Source organism: Littorina saxatilis, linkage group LG4 (assembly GCF_037325665.1).
Source record: "Littorina saxatilis isolate snail1 linkage group LG4, US_GU_Lsax_2.0, whole genome shotgun sequence".
Lineage (NCBI taxonomy): Eukaryota > Metazoa > Mollusca > Gastropoda > Littorinimorpha > Littorinidae > Littorina > Littorina saxatilis.
The window spans coordinates 67,283,029-67,306,308 of record NC_090248.1 but is presented as its reverse complement, the minus strand read 5'-3'; the positions used below and the strand labels follow the sequence as shown (position 1 = coordinate 67,306,308).

At 42.0% G+C, this 23,280-nt stretch overlaps 2 protein-coding genes across 2 annotated transcripts; one reads left to right on the top strand and one right to left on the bottom strand.

Moving 5' to 3' along the window:
• The first annotated feature begins 3,145 nt into the window (after positions 1–3,145).
• On the top strand, positions 3,146–11,276 carry LOC138965448 (LEM domain-containing protein 1-like). The gene is made up of 6 exons (XM_070337605.1): positions 3,146–3,273; positions 4,320–4,463; positions 5,604–5,741; positions 6,557–6,596; positions 7,575–7,706; positions 8,935–11,276. The coding sequence occupies exons 2-6, from the start codon at positions 4,361–4,363 to the stop codon at positions 9,086–9,088; spliced, it is 567 nt and encodes a 188-aa protein (XP_070193706.1). The 5' UTR covers positions 3,146–3,273; positions 4,320–4,360; the 3' UTR covers positions 9,089–11,276.
• Positions 11,272–22,129, bottom strand: LOC138965447 (N-acylglucosamine 2-epimerase-like). The gene is made up of 9 exons (XM_070337604.1): positions 20,970–22,129; positions 19,605–19,680; positions 19,162–19,237; positions 17,039–17,208; positions 16,403–16,627; positions 15,302–15,383; positions 14,551–14,858; positions 13,930–14,017; positions 11,272–11,409 (listed from the first exon to the last, which is right to left on the bottom strand). Exons 1-9 carry the CDS (start codon positions 21,074–21,076, stop codon positions 11,336–11,338), a joined length of 1,206 nt encoding a protein of 401 aa, XP_070193705.1. The 5' UTR covers positions 21,077–22,129; the 3' UTR covers positions 11,272–11,335.
• Between the last annotated feature and the right edge of the window lie 1,151 nt (positions 22,130–23,280).

Genomic DNA, 23,280 nt, shown 5'->3' with positions numbered 1-23,280 from the left:
AGCGTGTAGCGGTGTGCATGTCTGTGCGAACATGATGCGCGTAAGAAGTTTGTCTGCTATCAAAACCTGAGATCAACGCATCGACGCAAAAACTGTCATTTTGTAAGTTTGGAACAACAAATCAAGTTCAGAACAGCTATATAATCGCTATTGTGTTTTCAGCGTAGCAATAGGGTCCGATATTTAGACTCGAACAAGTATAATGCGACTCGTCTTCGACTCGTCGCATTATACTTGTCTCGTCTAAATATCGGACCCTATTGCTACGCTGAAAACACAATAGCTGGTAATAATGACGTTTGTCTCGGTGACTTTGGCATCATAAGCAGTGGAAAAACAGGTCCCTGCCAGACTTGCTTGACATGACCTCATTTACATGATATACACACGTGTGATTTGAACGATTATTATCTTACGGGTGTCTCTCTCACGTATGTAGGATAATCGACAATTAATGACCGGTAATTTTTAATGAGTTGGGGCATTCTGACCAATCACATGATCTGTTTCATTAAAACGCAAACTTGATTGAATTACAATATCAATTATCGTACAAATAAAGTGACTCAGTCATAAGTGTTTGTATGTCCAGCAGCTTTTTGAAAGTGTTAATAGTTTGTGCATTTTTAACAACATCAGACAGTGTGTTCCATGATGGTGCAACTCTGTTAGAAAAGAAATGTTTCCGGATATTAGTTTTCAATAAAGATTTTGTCCGTATTTTTCCTCGGTACATTAGTGGTAAGACTTCTTGAAAAAAGACTGGACTTTGAGATGATAGGCACTTGACACGAAGTCAGTATTGGGCACTTGACACGAAGTCAGTATTGGGCACTTGACACGAAGTCAGTATTGGGCACTTGACACGAAGTCAGTATTGGGCACTTGACACGAAGTCAGTATTGGGAAGGGGCAGGACCCCCGAATGAAGACTTCTCCCTTTTGTTAGACCTTGTTTTCTCACATGTTCTGCTCTGAGTCTGACCGATTTAACTCCATATTTAAAGGTGGTCGTCTACATTTTTGCTTTTTTTCAATAATCTTATGGTTAGATTTCGCAAAAAAGTTATGTCAGATGATGAATTAACCATGGGGAAAAAAAGTTATAGAAAAAAAATATGTAAAAAAAGATTTTATTTTTGGGTAACGTGACTCACGCTTCCAATATTTTGTTTTCTGTTTGCTGAGAACATGTGCTTTGGCTAAAAATACTGACCAATCAAATTCATTATGTCACTATGCTTATAGCCACGCCCAAACAAGTGCAGGAACAGTTTGACACTGGAGCGCTGTCAGTCCACGCTTTTTTTTAAACGCACGAAATGCACGGGATTTGAGAGGAGTTTTGCGCTTGGTATTTTCCAAATAAGGATATCCTACTATGAGTACAACGCTGGAATACTACAATGAATTTTCAAACGGCAACACTGGCTTCGTCTTTCCTGATCGAAAGGGGGTGTATTGTTGATAATTGTAGATAATAGACTCTGCATTTTAATGGTCAAATGGCGATTTCGGTATAAAAATGTAGACAAGGACCTCTAAGACTCCCTCCTTTTTGAGTCACTTGAGAAAAAGTGACTCTATGTAATCGGTCAGTGTTAGTCTGTCCGGCCGGCCGTCCGGCCGGCCGTAGACACCACCTTAACGTTGGACTTTTCTCGGAAACTATCAAAGCGATCGGGCTCATATTTTGTTTAGTCGTGACCTCCAATGACCTCTACACTTTAACGATGGTTTCGTTGACCTTTGACCTTTTTCAAGGTCACAGGTCAGCGTCAAAGGAAAAATTAGACATTTTATATCTTTGACAAAGTTCATCGGATGTGATTGAAACTTTGTAGGATTATTCTTTACATCAAAGTATTTACATCTGTAGCCTTTTACGAACGTTATCAGAAAAACAAGGGAGATAACTAGCCTTTTCTGTTCGGCAACACACAACTTAACGTTGGGCTTTTCTCGGAAACTATAAAAGTGACCGGGCTCAAATTTTATGTGAACGTGACTCATTGTGTTGTGAATAGCAATTTCTTCCTGTCCATCTGATGCCTCATATAATATTCAGAACTGCGAAAGTGACTCGATCGAGCGTTTGCTCTTCTTGTTCTTTGACTGACTATTCTCAGTTTTCTTGGAGGTCATAAAAACGGGTTCCACTGTACTACAAAGTACTCTATGGCAATATGTACTTCTCATAGGTAAGGCAGGACAGCTAACATACCACCCACTGACTGCCCCACCAACATAAAAGAATACCTTCCTATGTCTGTGTCACTGGGGCCTCAGTCACGCCCAACCCGTGTCATTCAAGTGCCAAGTTTTATTTATTCCAATAAAACCCCGTGAGGGTACATGGAAAATTAAAAAACACAATAAAAACACATTTCATTCAACACCAAATAAAAGGAACTAAAACAAAAAGAAATCAGACTATGTACAGAAAAGGGAGTTGAGGGAGAGCAAAAACAATACAAGAAACAATTCAACAATAATAATAATAAATAATAATAATAATAATAATAATAATAATAATAATAATAATGATAATAATAATACACAAAATAATAAAACATTACAAGTGCAAAGTGATTACATACATTTCTTTACTATGGGAAATGGGGGGAAGGGAGAGGGGGGGGGGGTGATGGGTGGGTTAACATAAGGACAAAAATACTATTACAAACAACACAAAACAGATAACGGAGTATAAAGCTAAAAGAGAAAATTTTACTCGCTTCTCAAACAGTCCATGACAAGTGTCATGAACTTTGCGAGTTTTAGCAATAAACTCTTTTTTGTAGTGGAAAAAAGCTCTCTGAATTTAACTGAATTGGGGCGGACATAATAATAGCACCGTAACAACTGTTTTCTATAATTGATAAAGAAAGGACATACAAAAATATAATGGAACTCGTCCCCAAGGTCACCTGATGAACATTTGTGACAGATTCTGTCTTGTCTGGGAATACCAAGAGTCCTACCCTTTTGTGCCGAGAGACAGGCCGGCGCCTGTCCTTGCTGTCGACGGAAAGATTTGAACGACCTAGTTTTGAAACTAAACAAGAAACCACCAACACGCTCAACAAACCAGTTCCAAATAATATGCTGGAAAACGAAAGCTGAGAATTTTTCATAGGAGTTGAAATTGAATGACCATTTTATTCGTTCATGTTCCATTCCTTGTTTTCAGATGCGTGACACAGATTCGCGCCATTTCAGGACGGAAGCGTTTCTGACGCATTGTGACAGTGAAATTGTGTGCAAACGAAGGTAAGACGTTTTCGGCAGTTATCACGCTCTGTCATCTCTTTCTGAATGATTACAAGCGAAATGCGATCAGAAAGTGTGTTATTGTTATATTAGTACGTTCAATTTACTTGTCTGTTGACTCTGTATGAATGCTTCACTACAATCAGGGAGCGTTACAATGTGCTCTCAGTCTCTCTCATTACCTGCGAAAGTGAAAGTTCAAACAAATGCGGAATTTCCTTGGTTAGCTCATCACAGGTTTCGTACCTGAAAACTATGTACACCTGCTTTTCTTTTCTTTTGGATTTGACTTCATGTTCATTTCAAGACTGAAGAGGTCTGAACATTTCGTCCATTGTTAGTCAATCTGTGATTGCAATTTTATTAGTCTGAATCTGTGATTGCACACGTGTGTTACTGTACAGTGTATTATGACGTGTTAGCCTCTTTGAATTAACGTTAATAATTGAATGCTAAGGAGTGCTGCAGAAAGGAAACAAACTAAGACTACCAGGTAGATCACTGGAGGTTCAACTTGATTGAAAAGCCTTACTCAGCTGGCAGTGAAACAGAACTTGATGTCCAGACAATAGTGGCGTTACATTTACAAATTACACTGACAGAACGCACAAACCGCATTAATGGTGGCTGTGGCTGATTATTTGAGTCGTGTTATGTCTAAATATAGATCCCTAGTCATGTTTGATAGAATAGGCCACGGTCAAAAGATCGTGTAGGTTACCTAGCTCAAAGTTAAGCTAGGATAGCAACTGATCAAAAGATCAGACAAAGGCTCAACAGCATAAGTACCAGTCTGTCAACATATCATATATCATATCATATCATATGTGGATAACATTATGTAGTGCAGTACTTGAAATATCACTGGTCTGGCTGAATGCAATGCTATCACCAGAAAAAGCCCCCTGAAACTGCGAAACTGAAAGTGACATCACACTAGATTGCTAATAATAACACAAGTATACACAGTTTAAATTACTAACCATATGCATTTAGTTTCTAAGGAGTGAGTTTTTAGTTGTTTAAATTGACATTTATAATTTCAGATTAGGGTAGACATTGCACATACTCGAACAAGACTTGTACAATGCCTCCAGTGCGACCGATACCTCCGGCCATTTCCGGCCTGTCGGATCAGGACCTGGCTGATCAGCTCAGAGACCTGGGTGTCAACCTTGGGCCAATATTGCGTGAGTATACATCATTGAAATATTGAGGTCTGTCGTTTGTGTACTTGTGTGGCAGTTTTTGAGCGGGCTATGCATGACTTGTGACGTCAAATGACAGACCTCGATAGACAGTGGTACTTGATAGACGGTGAGAAAAGGTCAGGTGTCTATCCACTTTCCCGATTGACACATGAATGATCGCTGACATTTGATCATGCCAACAGAATAAACAAATAGGAAACTGACAGAAAATGGATGTGAAAAGTGACTTAAATTGTGGATTGGTATGACTATTATCTACTAAGTAATTATCAATATCATCAAACAAATAATCAATGCACACAGAGCTGTTCAGCAAAAGTGTGTTGCATGGGACATACTTTTCAATGACATAAAACTGGGGGATTATTTTCCCTGTACAGAAAATATATATCGTGTTACCCTTTTTGTGCTCTGCCGTTCCTGTTGACAATCAAGCTTTAAAGCATGTTTGTTATCAGGAAAAATAGAACGAAAACAGATTAACTAGAATGGAAAATGTACTGACAGTGATAATGTCGTTTGGGTGTACTGATGAAAACGTCACCTTTTGTCATTGTCTCACTTGTATTTTTGTAATGAAGGATCACTATTAATTTAAAAACAACCAGACGTTATCCTACTTTGACTTCAAGTGTGCTTACAAGATGTGTTACTATAATATTAGGGTCTCCACTTGCATCTTTCGCATGAAATGGTTGGCCTTTTTAATATTTTCTGTACGGTTTTGTTATGATTGCAAAAGTGTGTACAGCATACTCTTGCCGTAGATCTTCATGCTTGTACTGTTGTAGTTTTACTGTTTGATGTTTCTTTGTTTACAACATTAGGCAAACAACAATAAAGAATTAGGCACTATTTTTGCATGCTTCGCCGAGACAAGGGCAATTCATTTCGGTCTTCGGGTTTGGGCTAGCCAAGTCTTACTACATATAGTCTCTGGTCTCTGTGATTTATGACTGGATTTTAGCGTTGATGTTTAAGTTTCAGACAAACGGATTGACTAACTGTTTTGATATCGCTCGACACAATTTGTTTGGTTTTGGCCTCGTGTTATTGTTTATCTCACGTTATGTTGTGTTTTTGGCCTCATGTTATTGTTTATCTCACTTCATGTTGCAGCCACTACCCGCAGGGTGTACGAAAGACGGCTGTTTGAACTGCAGACAGGAATGAAGGCAGCACCCTCTGGTGGCTATGAACCTGTAGATGACGACGATGATGATGATGAGGATGAAGCAGATGAGGAAGATGAAGAGAGTATGTTATTGTTAAACAGCGTCGTACACCTCTTTCTGTTTGTGTGAAACAAGAGGCATGAGATTGTTGTTTTGGGTACAGTAGAACCTCCATTTTAAGACCTACACAAATCTGAAAAATCGGGTCTCAAAAGGGAGGGATTCTTAGAATAGAGGTACATTTACACAGGTTAATAGAGGTACATTTACACAGGTTAATAGAGGTACATTTACACAGGTAGAATAGAGGTACATTTACACAGGTTAATAGAGGTACATTTACACAGGTAGAATAGAGGTACATTTACACAGGTTATGAACAGGAAATCTGAAAACGTATGGTTCCACTGTATTTTCAAACTCCTTAGTGATCATTCTTGGTATCCCCAGATTGCACAATTTTGCTTTTTTCCCAATAAATACATTGTTCCCTTTGATGTGTTCACTCATTAGAGGATCTTCCGTTACATGCACAGCTGTACTGGATAGAGTTTTGAACTGGAAGGGTTGCAACTAAACATTTATGTTTACAACATGTTTGTGCATATAGTACAGGATGTGATTGTGCATATAGTACAGGATGTGATTGCAGAGTTTTCCTTTGTTGCAAGACCTGAAAAGATATACCAACACACACTTCTAAAGAGAGGGAATTTTATCTCATTTTCAGTGTGAGTTGCTTATATGAAGTGACTTTCAATTTTCATGACCTCGATAGTTTTCAGAACATAGAGACAGGCTAGCATGTGTTTGTGTATTTAGAGTTTTGAGATGTGAATGTTGCAGACACCAAGAGAACTATTTAAACTTTGGTGTGGACTTTTCTTTTCTGAACAGGCGCAGACGAAGAGGTGGTGATTCAAGCGAAGCAGCCCAGGTAAAAGATATATCCTCTGGTGTAACCATCTGAAGGGGGGGGGGGGGGGGGGGGGTGTTCTCATTCTTAGATTGAAGAGACATTTCATAACTGAAGGTATGTCATGAAGAGTCCTATAATCTGTTTTTTAAACCCTTGACGTGCCATGAACGTTCTCTTTGAATAGCAGTTGCCTCGACAAACCATACATTTTTGATCTTATGAATGATATTGGCATTTGTTGATTGGAAATGTAGCTTGTGATGGTTGTAGCACTAAACTGCTGTTCATTCGGCTGATTTACAACATTAACAAACTTTAAAGCGATTTCGGTCAGAAATTAAAGTTGGTTGAAAATTTCTGCCCACGTGACCAGCAGAACAGGCGGTGTAATTTTCAGCCAGCTGTTGAAGCTTTGTCCCACCTAGTCCTGAGAGGCATAACAGCGCTAGCCAATGGTGAGCGCGCACGCAGACACTGAGACAGCTAAATATAGCCTCCAATCGTAGAGTGTGTCCGGGAAACTACTTGAGAATTAGGGGAGATTCACTGGTACTGACTTATCTCGAATCTGACAGAAATGAGGCTATTTTGAGATCTTAAAAAGAAAGGGATGTGAGCGTTCTAAATGCATGCAACAAGGGTAAGTGAGAGTTATGTGGAACCGATCTCAACTTATTGCCAGGTTGAGCGACTTCCAACAAAGGGAAGTTGGTTGTAGGACGGCCATATGAGCAGCACTTAAAAGTTTATGCAGTGTGTCTACTACTTCCAGTTCTACTGTGGGATTGTTTGTAAGATAGTCAAATTTGATACTGTATTGATTTTAAATTTGAGGTATGTTACTGAATTTGATTTAATGCTTAACAGTTTATGAGAATTTGGTTATATGATTTGGGCATCAAGCATTTCATTCAAAAAAGTTATTTCATTCAGAAGAGTTACTTCATGCCATAAAAGACTCACCTGCTCATTTGGCAGCCCTTTATTTTATTTCAGACAAAGAACGACCCGCACTACACGGGCAGAGGGGGAGCCGAGGACAGAGATGAGGACAGAGCCCAGGCGAGTATCACCCCGGAAACCTTTGCATCCTGACCTTTCTAGTCGTCGAACCCCAAGCCCACAGAGGTGAGAGTTCTGGGGAGGTATTTAGGACACCTTGTTAACGACACTTTACTGCAGGGTGGCGTTATTTGAGCTGTAAGTCGCCTGAAATGCCATTCATGAAACCCAGTTTCGGCCCGCTAAAGTTGCTTGACATCCCTCTCGCCGTTGCAATCGAAAGTGGCGTATGGCTGCCTAAATGGCGGGGTAAAAACTGTCGTACACGTAAAATTCCAATCGTGCAAAAAACACGTAGTGTACGTGGGAGTTTCAGCCCACGAACGCAGAAGAAGAAGCTAACGGCGTTGCTTGTTTGTATGGCTGTGTCCACATGTGGTATTATGCAATGGGGCGCCTCGCTGACCGTGCATCTCTCGGATAGTAGGGAAGCGTCAAGTGACAGTGATTTCCTTTGATAAGGGTGTATGTGGGGATGCGTACAGAGCAAGAAGCAAGGTAACAACCTTGATAGACATTCCAACTTGGTAACGTGAATAGCAGTTAAAATCAGAATTTTGAGCCCTGTAGCTTTAAAGGGGATGGACGCTAAAGCCACTTCAAATTTTCCACTACACTTGAATACCGTTCCTGGTCAGACCAATCCCTGCAGACATGCGTCTTTTTTTTTAAGCAAGCTGCATTTTAACAGCCTTCAAGTATCAGGAATGTAAAACCCAAAATGAGTTAATGAAGGCTAGCTGAGAAATGTAGAAGCTTCTTAATGTTTAAGAATCTTCCTTGATGAAACCGTTGTGAGATTGAAGATCTGGTAGCTGTGCTTGCATATCTAACGATATCTAACGGTGTTTCTTAAGACCTGTTCTGCCTTCTAACAGTTCCATGACAAAGTCAGAGGGTGTAAATTCTTGTGTTTCTATGCGATTGCTGTGCTTGCATATATATCTAACGGTGTTTCTTTATTTAGACCTGTTCTGCCTTCTAACAGTTCCATGACAAAGTCGGAGGGTGTAAATTCTTGTGTTTCTATGTGATTGCTGTGCTTGCATATCTAACGGTGTTTCTTTAGACCTGTTCTGCCTTCTAACAGTTCCATGACAAAGTCAGAGGGTGTAAATTCTTGTGTTTCTATGTGATTGCTGTGCTTGCATATCTAAGGGTGTTTCTTTAGACCTGTTCTGCCTTCTAACAGTTCCATGACAAAGTCAGAGGGTGTAAATTCTTGTGTTTCTATGTGATAGCTGTGCTTGCATATCTAACAGTGTTTCTTTAGACCTGTTCTGCCTTCTAACAGTTCCAAGACCAAGTCGGAGGGGGGTGGAGGCCTGCCTGTTTGGGTGAAGATCTTTGCCATCCTCATCATCGCTGCTATCGTCTTTCTCGTCGTCAAAAACATGGAGCCTGACCCCGCCAGTAACATCCCCGACCAGATTGAAATCAACGTCTGATCCTGTACCGTCGAGTTTCCACGTCTGTAATTTATGGGAATAAGTGGAGTACTAGTAAAAAGGACTTGTGCAAAACTGTGTTGGTGGCAGTTACAGTGAAATGATTACATGTAAAAAACTTTGACATTGTCATGACTTCCTCTCATCTTTATCAGCACTTAAACTCAAAAAACAAGAATGGTAGGTAATTGGAATTTGATTATTGACAAAACAAAATGTTTACTTCATTGTAAATGTAACGTTTGGTTTTGTCAATAATAATCGTTCCAATTACCTACCATTCTTGTTTTTTGATTCTGAACTTTGGAATGTTGGCAGTCTGTTTTTGGATGTTTTCATTAGCACTTAATTAAAACAAAGATGTTCACTCTGTACCGGTCACATTGTTGAGTTTCACTTTACTGTGAAGACTTTCTAAGAAGGGAAAGAGTGACAGAAGACACCTTAAGCAGTTTTACTTTACTGTGAAGACTTTCTAAGAAGGGAAAGAGTGACAGAAGACACCTTAAACAGTTTCAAGACTGATCACGAAAGAGAAAAAAAGATGCCCTGTGTTCTTCTTTCGAGACTGATTGTTTTGAAGAAGATTCATGTTTGTTTTGTAACTGAGCTGTGTGGGAAACAGTTGGTGCTGATAATGCATGTTGCCATCTATGTCCTGGTCTTGTCGCTTCAAAGGTGTCATGCAACATTTCTACATCTTCATTCAAGGGCAGAAACTCCCACGTTCACTCGTGTTTTTGCACGAGTAGCTTTCCATGACTGTTCTTACCCCGCCATTAGGGCAGCCATATGCCACTTTCGAGGGAAACATGTTGGGTATTTTCGTGTTTCTATAACCCACCGAACTCCAACATGGATTTAAGGATCTTTTCTGTGCGCACTTGGTCTTGTGCTTGCGTGTACACAGGAAGGGGGATAAGGCACTAGCAGGTCTGCACATAAGCCACCAGGCGGTTGCAACCGGGATTTGAACTCGCTACCTTCCTCATAGGAGGATTGTACATCAAATGACAGTGAGCTTCATTTTCTGCAAAACCAGAATTTTTCACTGATTTGAATTTTGAAGAGTATGTCGGGGTTCTGCAACTTAGTCGATATATTTCTAAATCCTATTAACCCTGTGTGTTATTCCTCAGAATTGTTTTTAACATTTTCTTTAATATTATGAGTGAGGATTACTGTTGACTTCAATTGCCAACCAAATTATTTTGTTCTTATTGTTTCATTACTTTGGAAGACTTTGTGTTATTGGTATGTATCAGCATTTCAGCTTATTTGTTTGTTAAAGTTTCATTTATTTGCTATCATAAGAGAATGGATTCATGGTTTTCATCAGATTTTCTATTTTGTTCATGTTTCATTTCAATGCTTGTCATTCAGTCAGGTGCCAGGAGATTGATTCCATAACTCTTGCATACGTTTTCTATATTTAGAGCAGTTACGTCCCTTGTTTCTTTGGTCACGAAATTGTACAGTTGTGAATGGTGTAACTGAACTCACCTTTAGTTTTTTGTGTGTGCTCATGTAAGGTGTTTTTCTCATTGATACATAGAATGTATATTCTGTAAGTTTAGATGTTTTCTAGTTGGCTCTAATTCGCATTGTTCATAGTGTTATGATATTCATCATGGCAAAATTAGATTGACGTGTCTCGTGCTTTGTTTCACAGTCAAATATGCTAAGCGGTTTCCCCTTGGTTACATAGATAAAAGTTTTCATGCCGTGAAGAAATGTCTCAAACATGCTTTATCTTTTGGCTAGTACCACCTCCTCACAGTTGATTTTTAAAAAAATCTTTGTTTTGTTTTTAAGTATGTAGATCCCTTCTGGTTCCGACAGACATTTTGGTATGATACTGCACCCCTGGGAACTACAATACGATTTCCCCGTATTTTGTACGCATGTTTGTCTAGAATACGATCAGTACGGTCAGTGGAAAAAAAATACTTTTCTTCACAAGCGCATCCCAAAAGCTGATCAAGCATTTGTTTCAAATGTATTGGTAAACTTAATCAAGGCGTGTGAAGCTTGTATGAATCATGATGTTCAAATTCTGCGAGAGTCACAAGAATTTCGATGAGTTGGAGTATCAGTTTATTGACATGCTTGCATCTTTCATGCCTTGCGTTTTATTATTCATACAAGGTTTGAAAATATAGACTGACATGGTAAAAATGTAAATAAATTTTGATAAATCCATTAAAATCACTTTAGTGTTCATTTGCGTGGTGAGAGAGTGTTCCTTTATTGCTTCCGTTTGATGAGGTCTTCCAGCATCTTCTCGCACATCATCAGACATCTTGGTAAATGGAAGAACCCTGAAATAAAAACATTAAAAAACATATATGGACCGACTGTTAACATTCTAAACTCGAGAATAAAAAACCCAAGAAAGGTTGGTTCATGAAATGTTGAATGATAATCACTGAGGAAATGAAACATTTACAAGACCTGGATCTGTTGAAGTTTAAAGCGGAAGCACATGGTACACAACAGATAAATAGTAATGAAACCGTGAACACTTAGCTTCTGATGTTGGGTGTGCACTTTCAAAGATGGCAGGAAGCCATTGTACTTTGTCGTCCACTTAAGATCAATAGGTCATGGTCTTGGTGAATGTTTCATTTTGTCTATGATTGAAGGGATGCTATAGATCTGACTGGAGGAAGTTTCTGGCTGATTGAAGGGATGCTATAGATCTGACTGGAGGAAGTTTCTGGCGAATCTGTGGAATCCTCTGTACAGTGGAACCCCACAATTTCAGACTTCCTCCATTTTAAGACCTTGTTTCCTCAGACTTTCTGTTCATAACCTCTGTCAAATTTCCCCCATTTTAAGACCTTGTTTCCTCAGACTTTCTGTTCATAACCTCTGTCAAATGTCCCCCATTTTAAGACCTTGTTTCCTCAGACTTTCTGTTCATAACCTCTGTCAAATGTCCCCCATTTTAAGACTCTATTTTCTCAGTTTTTTGTACATGTATCAAAATCTAGGCGAAAATTGCACGATTTGCTCAAAAACGCATGACAAGGATGGTAATGAATTCAAAGTGAGCGAATTTAAATTATAAACACTTCTTTTTGCAAAGTGAAGTCGGTCCTGCGCAGTAGCATTATTTGTAACTTTGGAAGGGATCTGAGGGCCTTTTTCTTTGGTATTATCCCTTTCAATGTTCCATAAACTACTGGTTCATGTTCTTTGATTCCTGATTGCAAAAGGGTGTTTATGTAATTTGAGATTAAGAATTTTTAACAGTTATAAGGGTGAAGATTGACAAGACGTGCAGATTTTACTGACAAACTTTGTCTAATTGTGGAGTTGAGTTATCTTTCAAGTACAGTAGAACCTGTCTTGGTGACCACCTCTCGATAAAGACCACCTGCCCATAAGGACCATCCCACACGATCCCCAAGGAGTTATTTCTATATAATTCACCTTTCCATAGCGACCACCTGCCCATAAGGACCATCCCACAGAATCCCCAAGGAGTTATTTCTATATAATTCACCTTTCCATAGCGACCACCTGTTTATAGCGACCACTGTGGTCGTTACAGACAGGTACCACTGTATGTGCAAGTTGGTGTACCAAAAGATCATGTGCTAGGTGGTGCTCCATCTCTTTATGGTACAGTCCTTGTGTAAGCAATCATGTGCTTGGTGGTGCTCCATCTCTTTATGGTCCAGTCCTTGTGTAAGCAATCATGTGCTAGGTGGTGCTCCATCTCTTTATGGTCCAGTCCTTGTGTAAGCAATCATGTGCTAGGTGGTGCTCCATCTCTTTGTGGTCCAGTCCTTGTGTAAGCAATCATGTGCTAGGTGGTGCTCCATCTCTTTATGGTCCAGTCCTTGTGTAAGCAATCATGTGCTGGGTGGTGCTCCATCTCTTTGTGGTCCAGTCCTTGTGTAAGCAATCATGTGCTGGGTGGTGCTCCATCTCTTTGTGGTCCAGTCCTTGTGTAAGCAATCATGTGCTGGGTGGTGCTCCATCTCTTTGTGGTCCAGTCCTTGTGTAAGCAATCATGTGCTGGGTGGTGCTCCATCTCTTTGTGGTCCAGTCCTTGTGTAAGCAATCATGTGCACTGCAACAGCTCTGTAGAGGCTTGTACATGTGAAAAGATCCTCCTTCCACTTAGTTACATGCCAAAAATCAAAAGCCTGGCTGCTGCTTGTAAAGAGTGAGAATTGTTGTATTTCGCATATTGACGTCTCTAAATGAATTCAACAACCAAAACTACCACACTGCGGCACAAATCCAAAAACAAAGAGACTGCCAACTTTCCAAAATTCAGAATCAAAAAACAAGAAAGGTAGGTTGGTGGAACGTTTGTTATTGACAAAACAATACATTCACAGATATTTCGACCCAATGGTCTTTTAAGTTCTTCTTCTTCTTGCGTTCGCCGTCACACCATCAGGTTAGTCTGCGAGATGAATGACGTTGTGGCTTCCAGGTGGTCTTTTAAGTGATTCTACGTCATTCATTTTATCATACAATCATTCAGTGGCTCGGCTTCCTGACGAGTGGACTTACACTGATAGAACTATCAAGATAAGTTTTGTGTGAATATTTGTTTGTCTGTTCACTTAAAAGACCGTTGGGTCGAAATATCTGTGAATGTATTGTTTTGTCAATAACAAACGTTCCAACAACCTACCTTTCTTGTTTTTTGATTACCACACTGCACATTCAGCAGCCAAGCTGTAGAGTTTTGAAACAGTGGAACCCCCCTTTTAAGACCTCCAAAAATCTGAGAAAATCAGGTCTTAAAAAGGAGGGAGTCTTAGAATGGGGGGGGGGGGGGGGGGTCTTTAAAAGGGGGATTCCTCTGTACTTACCTTTCCAAGGACCCCCTTTGAATTTGTGCGTGATTTCTCCCCTTCTGTTGAGGTAGCCATACCAGTCGCCATGAGCTGTGTCCACAAACTGAAAATAAGTTTACAAAAATAAAGTTATCTTTCCAAATTTTTTTTATTATCAGGACACAGTTAATGCAGAAAAAGACAATAATCATTTAGTATCACACCTTCTCTTCCTATAGTCTGTGGTCGTGGTGTCCTTCAGCTAGATTTATTACACAATCTCTAGACTACTCCGGCAGGATCTCTAAATTCCTTCAGGAAGGTGACAATTGTCATTGCATGTTTCAAATTGAGTTAAAAAAACCCACCAAACCCTGCTACAATTGAAAAACACACAATTGCACTTACAACTGTCCAATCAAATTATCTGTTCAAATGCTTGGCTGTGTGCATTTAAATGGGAACAGTGGTAATACATTCACTTGAGTGATTCTGTCTGGAAGACCCTGTAGGAAAGGACAGACTGGACAATGCACAAACGTGTGGTTTTTTTATGTTTAAACAAATTCTTTTTTACAATACATTTACTCGTGATGTTCACATTCAATTTCATACACAATGAGTCTAATGAACTTAAAACACCGACTTCACACATACATGAGAGTAACTGTAGTCAAAGACGGTAGCAAAGTTGGCCAGCAGTTTGGTGTCCCCGGTCTCGGTGTAGGCCATCAGCATGGCGATCATGGTCTCGTTGTGCGCCCACCACAGCTTCATGTCCCACTCCAGTTGCACGGGCGACTCGCCGTCCGCGTCCACAAAGTAGAAGAGGCCGCCGAACTCCGGGTCCCAGCCGCGCGAGAAGGAGGTCGTGATGAAGGTGTCGATGGCTAAGGTCTGCAGAGTCTTGTCCCCTTTGGTCTTGGCTATCTGCAGCAGGAACCAGCCCGCTTCTATGGCGTGACCTGCAGGGAAAAGAGGGAGTGGAGATTTTAAGTTGTTACAGTACGTCTAACTTGAGATTTTTAAGAAGATGTGAAAAACAGCAATCAAAGTGTCACTGAATGGCTAAGGTCTGTAGACATAGTCTCTTCCCCTTTGGCCATGGCTATCTGCAGCAGGAACCAGCCCGCTTCTATGGCGTGACCTGCAGGGAAAAGAGGGAAGCGAGAGTTCTAAGATGTTACGTCTATATCGAAATTTTAAGAAGATGTGAAAAACAGCAATCAAAGTGTCAATGGCTATGGTCAGTAGGTAGAGTATTGTCCCCCACGGCCTTGGCTGTCTGCAGCAGCAATCAGCCCGCCTCTATGGCGTGACCTGCTGGGGAAAGAGGGAGTGGAGAGTTCCAAGTTGTGAGAAGTTACCTGGGTTGCCACTGTATGGGTAAGGTTGTGTGAGAAGTTACCTGGGGTCATTAGCCGTCCTGCGGAACCTGGCAGCTCCTTGCCGTCTGGCGTCACGTTCTCCAGCACCACGGTGCCGTTCCTCTGAAAATCACAGCGGGTTGTCTTCACTACAGTTTGTTTGTTTGTTCGTTCATGGGCTGAAACTCCCACGGCTTTTACGTGTATGACCGTTTTTACCCCGCCATTTTGGCAGCCATACGCCGCTTTCGGAGGAAGCATGCTGGGTATTTTCGTGTTTCTATAACCCACCGAACTCTGACATGGATTACAGGATCTTTTTCGTGCGCACTTGGTCTTGTGCTTGCGTGTACACACGGGGGTGTTCGGACACCGAGGAGAGTCTGCACACAAAGTTGACTCCGAGAAATAAATCTCTTGCCGAACGTGGGGACGAACTCACGCTGACAGCGGCCAACTGGATACAAATGCAGCGCGCTACCGACTGAGCTACATCCCCGCCCCTTCACTACAGTCACTCTGTATGTTAGGCCGGGAAACTTGCACTTCTCTGGCGGCTAAGAAGATGATGATTTGACGTTGGGAAGTGCCGTTTAGTAGTGATATGTCATATTTTGGCAACAACTGCAGTTAAAAAGAAAAAGGGACAAATATGCGACGATTTCAGAATGCAGTTACTCCCTATTCGTCTTCACGCGGCTCTTCAAACTGTCCTTGGTGACGCCATTAATGACTATAACACTCCATTTTGAATCTGGAATTTGTTGAGGACACACTACCCGTAGTCCAAGATGGACTTGTGACTTGCCGAAGACACAACAGTGTTTCCCAACTGCACAAACTTCACAAAGACACAAGGAGTTTCACAAAGCCTTGAATAGACGATTTCTGAAAAGTTTTCCCACGTGACATTAGGCCTATATATATTTCCCACGTGACATTATAGGCCATGCACTGAGTCACGGGGCCCCCTGAGTCACTTGCGAGAAGGCGTACGTGTCTCAAACACGTGTACGGGAAGCACACGGCAATGTTTGTTTGCGCAAATGCAAGGGCACTCACTCTTTCAGAACCCCTACAAACCCGACAGAGTTATTCCCCAAAACTGATCATTTATCGCCAAGAACTTGACCAATACTGACCTGCACGTGCTTGTTGACCTCCTCGAGACACCACTGCTCCGTCTCGTCGTAGTTGGCGGCCAGTGCCGGGTCCATGGTGGTCAGCTGGTCAATGAGACACAGGAGCATCATGGGCACGGCCAGACTACTGACCGGAGTGTTGCCCGCCAGCTTCTCCCGGCCCAGCCCCGAGTCGTCCTCTAGCACCCAGCACAGAATACGGCTCATCATGGCCACGGCTTCCTCCTGTGTGAGATATGTAAGGTTCCCTATTTTCATAAACCGTGTGTATGTGTGTGTGTGTATGTGTGTGTGTGTTTGTGTGTGTAAGTGCCAGTGCCTCATATTGATTGATTGAGTGTGTGTCTGTGTCCGTGCGTGCGTGTGAGTGTCTTTGCATGAGTTTGTCAGTGTGTTGACTTGTCAGTACCACTGTGTGTATGTGTGGTGTGTGGGTGTACGTGTACGTGTGTGTTGCTGTGAATCTCTTTGCATGACTGAGTTTGTGTGTGTGTTGACTTGTCAGTATTGTGTGTGTGTGTGTATGTGTGTGTTCAGTTTGTGCGTGCGTGTGTGTGTGTGTGTGTGCCGGCCGTTGTGTGCGCGTGTGTGTGTGTGCTGCAGTCAATTGTGTTCCTCTTGATATGTTTTCCCCACCCTGTACTGCGCATCGCCAGTGGCCCGGTGTAGCTCGGACATGGCCATGAGGTAGAAGCACTCGGAGAAGATGGTGCGCTGTGTCTTGAGGGGCAGGCCTTGTCTGGTCAGCGACAGGTAGCACTTGCCCGTGTCCTGTCGCTTCATGTGGGCCAGCACGAACTTCCCACCTGCAGGACAAGTTGCCAGGTAATTAGTTTTGCAAGCGTAGCACTGAAGAAATATTATTCTTATTTCCTCTCATAGATTCAAATGTCTTGAGGCATTGCCAACCTCCCCCGCGCCACTCCTCATCTGCCTCCAAGCTAGTGGCATGTGCATGTCATTTGTCAGTTTGAAGATACAGTCTTTCCCATGTAAATGATGGTGTGTCGTGCACCACAACATATCTTCCCATGTAAATGATGGTGTGTCGTGCACCACAACATATCTTCCCATGTAAATGATGGTGTGTCGTGCACCACAACATATCTTCCCATGTAAATGATGGTGTGTCGTGCACCACAACATATCTTCCCATGTAAATGATGGTGTGTCGTGCACCACAACATATCTTCCCATGTAATTGATGGTGTGTCGTGCACCACAACATATCTTCCCATGTAAATGATGGTGTGTCGTGCACCACAACATATCTTCCCATGTAAATGATGGTGTGTCGTGCACCACAACATATCTTCCCATGTAAATGATGGTGTGTCGTGCACCACAACATATCTTCCCATGTAATTGATGGTGTGTCGTGCACCACAACATATCTTCCCATGTAAATGATGGTGTGTCGTGCACCACAACATATCTTCCCATGTAAATGATGGTGTGTCGTGCACCACAACATATCTTCCCATGTAAATGATGGTGTGTCGTGCACCACAACATATCTTCCCATGTAAATGATGGTGTGTCGTGCACCACAACATATCTTCCCATGTAATTGATGGTGTGTCGTGCACCACAACATATCTTCCCATGTAATTGATGGTGTGTCGTGCACCACAACATATCTTCCCATGTAAATGATGGTGTGTCGTGCACCACAACATATCTTCCCATGTAATTGATGGTGTGTTGTGCACCACAACATATCTTCCCATGTAAATGATGGTGTGTCGTGCACCACAACATATCTTCCCATGTAAATGATGGTGTGTCGTGCACCACAACATATCTTCCCATGTAAATGATGGTGTGTCGTGCACCACAACATATCTTCCCATGTAAATGATGGTGTGTCGTGCACCACAACATATCTTCCCATGTAAATGATGGTGTGTCGTGCACCACAACATATCTTCCCATGTAAATGATGGTGTGTCGTGCACCACAACATATCTTCCCATGTAAATGATGGTGTGTCGTGCACCACAACATATCTTCCCATGTAAATGATGGTGTGTCGTGCACCACAACATATCTTCCCATGTTAGTGATGGTGTGTCGTGCACCACAACATATCTTCCCATATAAATGATGGTGTGTCGTGCACCACAACATATCTTCCCATGTAAATGATGGTGTGTCGTGCACCACAACATATCTTCCCATGTAAATGATGGTGTGTCGTGCACCACAACATATCTTCCCATGTAAATGATGGTGTGTCGTGCACCACAACATATCTTCCCATATAAATGATGGTGTGTCGTGCACCACAACATATCTTCCCATGTAAATGATGGTGTGTCGTGCACCACAACATATCTTCCCATGTAAATGATGGTGTGTCGTGCACCACAACGTATCTTCCCATGTTGTTAATTGGGATACGAGCATGCTTCCCTTTCGACATAATTATGCCAAAAATCATTGACATTGTCCTTCCTCATTCCTGTTTGGAGTGGGAATGTTTCGATGGATTCATTTAGCGAACTGATATGCCGGGTGTCACTGAGGTACTACGAAATTAGTTTAGCACACGCACGCACGCACGCACACACACACACAATGACACACACATACACACACACACACGTCATGACACACACACACACACACACACACACACTCACACATACACACACACCCAATCTCTGAGTGCCGGCACAGCCGGGGAGTGTTGGTTGTAGAAATGTTATGTCCCTTCATCATGATGCACATAGAGCAGGCGTGCTGTGATCACTCACCATTTTCTGCCGCTTCTAACATTTCTGCCGTCTTGAAGCGATCCACTTCGTTGTACAATCGTGCATACATCCATACCTGTAATTTGAAACCCAGCACTGCTGTATCAAAGAGAGAGAGAGAGAGAGAGACAGAGAGAGAGAGAGAGAGGGGGGGGGGGGGCAGACAGACAGATAGGGTGTGTATCGACTGAGATCGCGCGCACGATCGTGTGTGATTGTCTTTATGTCAGTGTGTTTGCCACTGTGTGTGTGTGTGTGTGTGTGCCGTGTGTGTGTGTGTGTGTGTGTCCGGTGTGTGTGTGTGTGTGTGCGTGTGTGTGTGTCCGGTGTGTGTGCCGTGTGTGTGTGTGTCTGTGTGTGGTGTGTCTGTCTGTCTGTCTTCATGTCTTCATGTGTTTTGTAATCACACAGACACGCACTATGACTGTGACAATTAATAATACCTGTCTGGCCTCAAGCCAGGTGTACTTGGTTTCATCGTACACATGACCGTCCTCTCCCAGGCAGATGAAGAACCCACTGCACACAAAAACAATCTCATTTATTTATGAATGTTTTTATTTATTTTTTTTTATCTAATTTTTTCTATTTATTTATTTATTTATTTATTGATTTATTCTTGGTCGACTCATTGATTTATTTACAGATTTATTTACAGATTTATTCATTGATTTATTCATTGATTCATGGATTGATCAGATGGTTTATTGGGAGGCTTTTTATTTACTTATTCAAATCATGTATTGTTTTGATGCTATGATTTCGTTCTAGAGCTGACAAAGTTTCATGGCTCCCCGCCATCGATGACTCTCATGTAAAATTGTAGGTCCGTTACACTGGTTTGAATGGAAGAAATGGGGAAGGGGTGCTGGCAGCCTCCTCCCGCTAAGTCAACCTAAATGTTAAGAACCCCGCCGCTCACCCCCGAGCCAAGTGTCATCTGCTTATGTTATCTTCTTCTTCTTCTTCTGCGTTCGTGGGCTGAAACTCCCACGTACACTCATGTTTTTTGCACGAGTGTAATTTTACGTGTATGACCGTTTTTTACCCCGCCATTTAGGCAGCCATACGCCGTTTTCGGAGGAAGCATGCTGGGTATTTTCGTGTTTCTATAACCCACCGAACTCTGACATGGATTACAGGATCTTTTTCGTGCGCACTTGGTCTTGTACTTTCGTGTACACACGGGGGTGTTCGGACACCGAGGAGAGTCTGCATACAAAGTTGACTCTGAGAAATAAATCTCTCGCCGAACGTGGGGACGAACTCACGCTGACAGCGGCCAACTGGATACAAATCCAGCGCGCTACCGACTGAGCTACATCTCCGCCCGATTATGTTATAAAATTACCACGCACGCACGCACACTGACGCACACACACATGCACACGATATTGTCCATCTATCCGAACTCTTCGCTGGGTTAGATGACCATGTAGCCTACCATGTTCGTAATCTAATTGCTCAATCGACTGGAGATATTATCAACACAATATGACAAATATGAACCGTTGTCTTTGCAAAAGGCATTGTCCATCTATCCGAACACTTCGCTGGGTTAGATGACCATGTAGCCTACCATGTTCGTAATATAATTGCTCAATTGACTGGAGATATTATTAAAACAATATGACAAATATAAACCTTTGTCTTTGCAAAAGGTATTGTCCATCTATCCGAACTCTTCGCTGGGTTAGATGACCTGCTATCATGATGTCTTGTCGGACCGTCAGAAGGTCACTATTTTCTATACTGACTTCGATTCGGTATGTCGTATGATAATAACTGAAGTAGTTTTGACAACTCACCCACACTGTACGTCGTGGGAGTGTGTCAGCCAGAAACAAACACTTCTGTCCAGATCCGCTCGAATCTTCTCCAGAAATTCTCCAAGACGATGCTCAGGATCCTCCATTGTGAAATACGGCGAGGAAGAACAACAGTCAACAAAAAAATAACAGGCCTTCTTAGCAAATGCGAAATAGCCGATCTGTGCACACTATCTTGCCTTTATAGTTCAGCCGGTCTACCGGTGCAAATGCACCACAACGTAATCTAATCCTTCACTTTGCATGATTACATTGTTGTTAGAGTGCGTCCGGCAGGCGTAGCCGCATACAGTCAGAGACTATAGAGTATGTATACTCTATAGTCTCTGATACAGTGATCAGCATGTGAAATTCAAGTTAGGGGCCTACTGGGATCACTGAGTATCCAAACTATTTAGCAAGTTACTGCTGTATAGAGTCGTGAAAAAGCAACGCACAATTTCACTTTATCCGTGGGCAGTGTAAGAAAGCAGACTTATGTTTTAACAAAGAAATCACAAAGATAAATCGCCGGGGTGTCTCGACTGAGTTGCTAATCTAACACACGCACCCGTGCTGATATCAAATTTCTGAATTGTCGCCTGTTTTTCAGAGAGAAAAAAAAAAGATTGCACAATGTCAATGGAAGTTTTAACCTGCTCCTGTTCGCTCAGTATATCCGCTTAAACTCACTGTCTAATACTTCATCAAGAACAGTTTCTGATGTATCACTTGCTGTTATCGCATTACTGGAGTATAACTTCTTGTCCGTTAAAACATGCTCCTTGCACAATCTCATTGGAAATTATGATGTCTGAATGCAAGAAAGCAGTCTTGTGCTGTGACGAAAGCAGGACAAGGAGTTTCCAGTGAAACACAATCACCCTTGCTGTTATCGCATTTCCGGGCTGAAGCGTATTTTCTTTTCCTGAAAACAAATCTTGCACACTATGAGCTGAAGTCTGTGTCGAAACTGTAGGCTACTACTGAATTTGCTGCGCAGAGAGTAGACAGGTAGGGCCTAACAGCCATAGACCTGACACGTTCACTTTTCTGTACACTTTTACTTTATTTAGGCCATAGACACATTGTGTTACTGCGATAACCCACCGAGGTTCACAACTGCTGGAAAATAACATAAATGGGTTGTCCATTGGGCTATGACCTAGAAAATAACTGTGAAGTTTTTATCTATGTCAGGTCATATGCCATCTGCTGACTGTGTAGCTGCGCTTGGCCTTGAAATTCCGAATATTTTTTCTCTACTTGTGCCACGGTGTGTGTGTGGGAGGGGGGGAGGGGGGTGTGTGTGTTTTTTTCGTGCGCCAGAGCGTCAGTGCGTGCGCGTGTTTGTATGCTGCGGTGCGTGTCGTGTGTGTGTGCGTGTGTGTGTGTGCGCGGCGCGCGCGCGCGCGTGTGTGTGTGTCAGTGTGTGCGACGGTGCTACGCGGCGGGCATGCGTGTACGTGCGGCATGCCGTGAAGCAGCACAGCAATGGCAAGACGACCACTGTAAGCTATGGCCCATCGTTTGACTGAAATACCGTGCCGGCTTTCCTTTCGACGATCACACGACACAAATCGATTTGGGTCACTGACTGACGTTTCGCAACAGGATCTGCGCTGTAATTTGGCTTTGCGTACTCACACACACACACACACACACCGTGGGCTGACACAGCTTTGATAGACATTTAGCAAAAGGGAGGCATCATCAGTGTGAATGTATATTCAGTCTCATTGAAGTTTTTACCCAATAATTAGGGTTAATGAAACAAGAAGCTTCAGAAAAAAAGTGGAAAAAAAGTCTGCATTCTGTTATTTTACATTTTTATCAGTGCAAACCTAGGGAAGGAAGGGGCGGAAATCCCTGAACCCCCCCCCCCCCCCCCTCCACTGTCCCCTTAGTCAGTCACCGTTGTTTGACAGTTTTTATTTTTTATATCTCCAGTCAGTTTTTTTTTTAAATGATGTTATTTATCCTTTGTGTTATTTCCATCTTTCTGTCTTTCTTTCTGTTACCATCTCCTTTTTGTCAAGTTATTTCTTTCCCGTCTGTCTTTCTTTGTTTCTTTTTTGTTGTTCTGTCGAAAATCTCGATGTAATGACAGCGATACATGCATCAACAAGATGTCGTAAAAGGATACTTGAAAAACATACTCTTTTTGTACCAGGACTTTTTGAGCAAATCCCTATATGCACAAAGTTGCCTTAAATGTCTCAAAAACGTCAAAATTAAAAGAAGAAAAATCAAAAAGCATGGAACAACCCCTCTTGTTTACGACAACCATAAATAACTTTTGACGGTTCGG